The 7,189-nt window shown below is 43.8% G+C and overlaps 1 protein-coding gene across 3 annotated transcripts in view; it reads right to left on the bottom strand.

The window, feature by feature from the left end:
* Window positions 1-2,215: 2,215 nt before the first annotated feature.
* DSP (desmoplakin) overlaps window positions 2,216-7,189 on the bottom strand; it is a 34,238-nt gene continuing 29,264 nt past the window's right edge. For all 3 annotated transcript variants that reach the window (XM_008067610.1, XM_008067611.1, XM_008067612.1), the window contains exon 23: window positions 2,216-6,134. In XM_008067610.1, coding sequence (XP_008065801.1) covers window positions 2,901-6,134 — 3,234 coding nt within the window. In that variant the 3' untranslated portion in view covers window positions 2,216-2,900. The remainder of the gene's footprint in view (window positions 6,135-7,189) is intronic.

Below are 7,189 nucleotides of genomic sequence, written 5' to 3'. Positions count from 1 at the left end.
CGGGTCTCGAACCCGCGGGCTCAGGCAATCCACTCACCTCGGCCTCCCAAAGTGCTGGGATTACAGGCTGAGCCCCTTTTATTTTTTCAAAACTGATTGTCAAATCTTTGTTTCTCCTTGTAATTTATTTTCCCCTGAGAAGGAAACCGTGGAGGTAATGTTGGTGAACAATTATTTCCAAAGGCAAAGAGCATGGTCCTCACCTTTTTTTGAAAAATGACGATAAAAATACAGTCAGCACCATAAAACTTGTGAGCCAGTAGCTACAAGCAGATGTGGGGTAATAGAGGACTCCTAAAAGTAATGTGTTCATACTCTGACCACAGTATCCTTCCTTTTTATTTGCATTTCCATAGTTAGTCAACTGGTCTGGAAAATGTGAGACTATTTTTGATGTGACATGACGTTGAGAAGCTTTATTACCCATTTTCCTTTCCTATGGATGTAACGTGTATGTGAACCGAATCAAAACTTAGCCCAGGTCAAGCATGTCCTTTCTCCAGGACACAGCCCCATCCCATCTAACAGCTTCATTGACAACTCTGGCAGAAGTCTGGAGGGAGCAGAATGAGTAGGAAAAATTTGTCAATTGACTGTACTCTCCAGTTTCTGTTTCAAGCAGAGGAACTGCTCTATGTTAATGCTGTTAACATGTTTGATCACGTTCCTAGAGAGGTCTCCAAAACCTTGGCCTAAGCTAGGCCCCTATTATGACTACAACACGTTCCTATAAAATTCATATGTCAGCCAGGCTCGGTGGCTCAGCCTGTAATCCCACGCCTTGGGAGGCTGAGGTGAGTGAATTGCCTGAGCCCGCGTGTTCGAGACCCGCATGGGCAACTTGGCGAGACCTCATCTCTACAATAAGTCAAAAAAAAAAATTAGCCGGGCATGCTAGCGCGCGCCTGTAGTTCCAGCGACTTGGAAGGCTGAGGCGGAAGGATCGCCGGAGCCCAGCAGGTCGAGGCTGTAGTGCCTGGGAGCGGCCACTGCACTCCAGTCTGGGTGACAGAGTGAGACTCCAACTCAAAAAAATAAAATAAAATAAAATAAAATTTGTATGTTGAAATCCTAACTCACAATGTGATTATAATTGGAGATAGGGACATTAAGGTTAAATAAGGTCATCAAGAGAGGCTGTAACCTGGTAAGACTGATGTTCTTATACGAAGAGACACCAGAACTCTCTCTACCCACCTCTTCCTCCCCTGCATACACACAGAGAAAAAGCCACGTGAACACACAGTGAAAATGTGGCCATCCACAAGCCAAGAAGAGTTCCTACCAGAAACCAATCCTGTCTACATCTTGATCTTGGATCAGTATTTAGTGAATCAAATTAATTTCAAGTTCTCCCAACTGGGAGAGGGAACAAGAGGAAGAAAAAGAGAGGTGAGACAAGAAGTGAGCAGTGTAGAGAAAAAAGTGGCCTGGGCAATGAGAATGAAAGTGACTTTCACCCTAAGTACCAATAATTTAAGTATTATCTGACCTTAATGGTCTTTTTTGTTCTACACAACTAGCACTTCATTTGATTTCCTGTTTTCTGTGTACTACAAAACTTCTTTGATGAAAACTGTCCCACTCTCTTTTGTCATACCGGAAATACCTAGCAGTCTGAAGCTTGTAAATTCTACTGAATCTTCATAGTACTTAACCCAATATTAGACATAGTAGGTATTCAATAAAATCATGTTAATTTAATAACATGTTTTAATTTCAGTAGTTTCTCTTTGATCTGAAGAAATCGGCTTATATTTCATTGTCCTTCAACAGAAAGGCAAGGAATCATTTTCATAGATTCTGGGATAATCCTTCCCCCATAAGGGGCAAAGTGAAACACCATTTATTTTGAGGATACTAAAAAAGGAATCTTAACCACATTGTTTTTTTCAATGCTATAATGATGACTTTTGCAAATGCTAGTTTACTCACTGTTCAGAATAAAGTAGAACTGGGTATTGACCCCAGGACAGCCTCTTTATACAGGCTTCCTTTCCAGGACTCCACCTGGTATACACCAGGCACTTGAGAAATGCTGAAAGGACTAGCTTCAAAAGACTACCTTTTAACAAGAATTCAGAACTAAGATAGTTTTTTAATGGCCTTTCTTAATAGGTAGTCAGTAAATGGTTTTAGATCTATGTTACGATATACAAAAAGCTGCTGCTAATGCCCTCATGTGCATAAACATATTACATTAAAACACAAAAGCTTCAAAAGTTTAAAAGTTTATTGCCAGAATAGCAAAATTCATAGACACCTTTTTAAAGTACATAGAAAATAACAAGCAAAATAAACAGAAAACTTCGACCAAAGACTGCTGCTATCATGCATATACTGTCAAATTAATACCAAACCAAACAAGTACATTCAAGAGTATGGATTATATAATCCACACTCTAAAAGAGACTCATTCCAAAATGCTTGTATTTGGAGTAGAGGATGGGGGGGGTGGTGCAGGGCTGGTAGGGAAGGGTAACTTTCTCCTAATACAGAAAATGGAAATATTCAGACGAGAAACAGAATAATTACTAAAATATCAGTGATCAGTTTAGTTTTTCTCTCCAAGAATAAAAACCTGTATTATATCCCCCATATTGAAGAACTGATTTTTAAAAACGTAAACACAGAAGGAACAAATTCTAAGTTCAATTTGTGCTATCCTTACAATTGATTACCGCTTCATACACATCCAAGTCTACTACATTAACTAAGAGCCAAGAAGATAACAAGCCAGAACAGCCTTCACTATTTGCTTTCAAAGACGCCTATGCTTTCTGTATGCAAAGAATGTTCTATCACTACACTGCAAGCACCGGTGTTCATTTTTATTATTTTAACAAAGTGGAAACTCATATAAATGAAGCCAAGGTATAGCCACCCTTCCCAACTAAACCCTAGTGCCCAATAGAGCTACTGCTAAACGAATAGGAGTAAGAGTAGGAAGAATTCCCTGTGGCGTCGAAACTCCCTCTCCGGGACCCACTGCGGGAACCTGAGCGCGATCCCGAGCGGGATCCCGAGCGGGATCCGGTGCGGGAGCCCGGAGCCGAAGACATGTTATACGGGCTAGGTAAACCCTTGGACGACACGGAGGCGGCTTCCAGAAGGCGCAACCCAGTGATATCTTCCACCATCGAGCGATTCATGGCATCCTTATAGGAGATCTTTAACTTGGTCTTGGGGCACGTCAGGATCTTGGCATAGCTGCCGAGGTCTTGCAGCCTCTGTGCGCCGCGGCCGTCGATGAACCCCTTCCGGATGGCTTCTTCCGTGCTGATGCGCCCGTGCACTTCCGGGTCAACGAGCCCTCCCGTGAGATACTGGAACTCCAGGAAGCGCTGGCCGGCCTCGTAGGGCAGCCATTTTTCCTTCACCGCCTCTGCTGCCGACATCTTCTTTCCCTTCACGCCCTCGAAGCCAATGAAGGCTTTCTGAGCGGGCTTCAGCCTGGTGGCCATGTCTTGGTCAATCAGGCCCTGGGAGGCCGCATCCTGCAGCGACAGCTTCTGGCCCGTGGTGGGGTGGATGATGCCGCCCGTGCAGGCCTGAGCCTCCAGCAGCCTCTGACCAGTGATGCTGTCGACGATGCCGCGCTCTATCCCTTCTGTAATCGAGATTTTCTCCAGGTTTTCTGTGTCGAAGATGGCTGCAATGGGGCTCGATTCTTCCAGGGGATCAGACAGAGAGCTGCTCCTGATGGTTAAATTCCTGACACTGGATATGGTGGAAATCCTACTTACCGATTCTTGTCTGGAGCTGCTAAAAACATCATCACTGACACTACCGCCTATGCTGCTGCCGCCGCCGACACCATTTTTCAAGGAGATCATGTCAGCAAATTGGGTGAGGCTGAGGCTGCCGGATCGGTACTGGTCAAAGAACTTCCTGTCCACAAGGCCCTTGTCGATAGCGTCTTGAATATCATACTGACTGCCTGTCTTCCTATCTACCAGAACCACCCTGGTGGAACCATCTGATCCCGTGATGGTTATTTCTTCCCACTCGCATTCCTGCTCACACAGTTCTTTGAAGGTTTCATAATCAATAAGACCCTTCTTGTAGGCCTCCTGAACAGACATCTCCTTGTTGGTTTCTGGGTCAACTATGACCACTCTGCGCTTCCTGAGGGTATTCTTTTGTGACGTCTGCACCTGTTTCTTCTTTTCTTTCAGGGGCAAGAGACAGAGCCCTGTTTCCTCATCCTTAATGCATCTTTCTTTTAGTTGCAGGTAGGTAAGATTCTCTTCAGTGTTGGGGTCAAAAAATCCTTTTGTATCATCACTTGGGTCTGTGAGAATCTCACTGAGCTCCTCATTAAAATAGCCCCTCTTGTATGCTATGTCTACTGGCAAACGATGGCTCTCCTTTGGGTCGATGATCCCACCGGTTGCAATCTGCGCTTCCAATAAGCGAATACCATGGCCCTTCTCAATGAGTTCCTTGTTCATGGCTTGAAACAGAGAGATGATGTTTCCTGTTTCAGGATCATTATACCCAGTGACAGCTCGTTCTGCAGACAGGAGCTTCTCTTTGAACTCAATGCCCACCAGACCTCTTTTGTAGGCTTCCTCTACCGGCAACCTCAAGTTGCTAACAGGATCGACTATAAAGCCAGTAGCTGCTTGGGCTTCCAGCAACTCTAGAGCAGTACCAGGTCGGACCAAGCCAATTTTCATGGCCTCGTAAATGCCAAGCTTCTGCTTTGTGGTTTCATTGTATATGCCTGCTATGCAACTTGAACCCTGGAGGAAGTCCTTAATTCTCTCACCAACCTCATCATAAGAAATCTGACCCGATTCCAGTTCGTGTACAGTGGACTGTCTCAATATACCAGAATTTACTAGCTCAGTGACGGTCACAGGTTGTCTGATTCCTTGGAAGGACATGCTTCTCTTCTGTACTGACAGCAAGAGTAGACCAGTATGTGGCTCAATTCTGCACCGTTCCCTCAGCTGCATATAACTGACCTTCTTTTTGGTGACTGGATCTATGAAGTTTTTCTGACTATCTCGGGGATCGTTCAGGGACCGATACAAATCTCTGTCAATCAGCCCACGAGCGAGGGCAACATCTTTTGGCAAAAAGACACTGTTCACAGGGTCTACTACACCCCCTGAAGCAATTTGGGCTTCTAGCAGACGCATTCCTGTTTCTCTATCAATCAAATTTTTCTTGATGGCTTCTGAAACAGATACTGTCTTCCCTGAAAAAGGATCATCAAAACCAGTGACAGCTTTTTCTGCTGTATATATCTGTTGGCGGTCATCAAAGTCGATGAGGTCCCGAGCTATGGCACTGTCAACTGTCAGCTTCTCATTCCGATGGGGATCAATTATACCACCTGTAGCTGCCTGGGCCTCCAGAAGCATGACTGTGGATTCTGGGGTGATTAACTTCTTTCTCTTGGCCTCTACCAAAGAGTATTTTTCCTTAGGAGAAGCAGATGCTCCAGCAATAGCTCCTGCACCCCGAAGGAAAGGCTGAATTTCAGAAGCAACTTCTTCCACTGACTTCTTCCCCTTCAATAGTTTGTCCAAAGTCGTTTTGTCGATTAGCTGGCACTCATAGAGCTGCATTGCTGTCACTTTCTTCCTTAGCCCATCAAACACCAGCTTGGAGGAGTCAACAGTCCATTCGTATTCAGTCTGAGTCTCCCGATGAGACCCATATGGGCGCTGTCTGAGTTTATCGATCTCCCTCTGATATCGGGAGCGTTCTGTTTCTAATTGTGATTGTGTCTCCCTGGTGGAATCCTCCAGCTTACGCCTGCACCTCTCATCAATCCTCTTGATCTCTGCTTGGAGTCTTTCAATCTCACTCCTGAGGCTATTCTTCTCTCTCTCACTCTTTTCTCTTTCTGACTCTATCTTCCTAATAGCCTCCTCCTTGCGGGAGTACTGAGTTTTCCACTGATTCAGGTCATTCTGGATTTGCTGTTTCTCACACTCCAGTCGCTGTTTGACCCTGCACTCTGCATCTAGAGTTGCTTTTGCACGATTCAGCTCATCCTCCAGCCTCTGTAGCCTTGCCTTGTCTTGCTCTAGGACTTTGATTTTCACCAGAAGGCTCTCTCTTTCCTGCACCACCTGAGTGCATTGACTCTTCGATTCCTGAATCCTGTTAGATGCCTAGAATTTAAAAAGAAAGAAATGGGAAAAAATAATGTTTTGACCATTATCATATTACTGCCACAATTAAACCTCTTTTCCTGTATCTTTCTAATTTTAAACTTGCTTACTTAGTTTTTCTTTCTAGGTTTCCCCTGGATATACTGTGAGCACAATTGTTTCTCACAAATTAATGGAAAAAATTCTGTAGACATATGCTGCCACTCTGATGAATGGCTTCACACTTACTATTTTTTTCATAGAAGGAATTAGGAGGTGTAAACCTGTCTTACTCTTAACAATAATTATGGTTTGAAAAACGATGGAGAGTTTTGTTCCAGATTATCATAACTGCTATACCTACATCTCATCTATTATACTATCATATTTACTGAAGCAATAAAATATATGAATACACACACACACACACACACACACACACACATACACCCCACCCAGCCCCACACAAATATTGTCCATAGAAGTAAAATGTATTAGAATTTAAAGAAGTTATTTTTCAATTAGGGGTTAAGAGAAGAAAAATCAAACTACAAGAAACATACTAGGGCTGGGTGCAGTGGCTCACGCCTGCAATCCCAGCACTTTGGGAGACGGAGGTGAGAGGACTGCATGAGCCCAGGGGTCTGAGACTAGCCTGGGCAAATTGGTGAGACCTATTCTGTACAATAAATCAAGAAAAATTAGTCAGGCATGGTGGCACGTGCCTGTAGTTCCAGCTACTTGGAAGGCTGAGGTGGAAGGATCACCTGAGCCCAGCAAGTCAAGGGAATGCCACTGCATTCCAACCTGGGTGACAGAATGAGACTCTGACTCAAAAACAAAAACAAAAACAAAACTAGGGCATGAGCAAAAGAGAACACAGTACGATGCATGTAGAAAAAAATCATCTAAGCAGCAGAAAAAGTGATTTTAAAATTGTACAGAAACACTCTTGACATGGCTTCTATACAGGAAATTTTTCATTACAAATATATATCATAGCTATCTTCTAGAAAGTAGAATGAGACATTCAGAGGAAGTGATCTTAGATGTCACACATAGGCTAGAGTTTTTAA

This window comes from Carlito syrichta, unplaced genomic scaffold, assembly GCF_000164805.1.
Source record: "Carlito syrichta isolate Samal-C Ts95f unplaced genomic scaffold, Tarsius_syrichta-2.0.1 Scaffold309723, whole genome shotgun sequence".
Taxonomy (NCBI): domain Eukaryota; kingdom Metazoa; phylum Chordata; class Mammalia; order Primates; family Tarsiidae; genus Carlito; species Carlito syrichta.
Note: the sequence above shows the minus strand (reverse complement) of the source record. Positions and strands in the feature narration are given on the sequence as shown.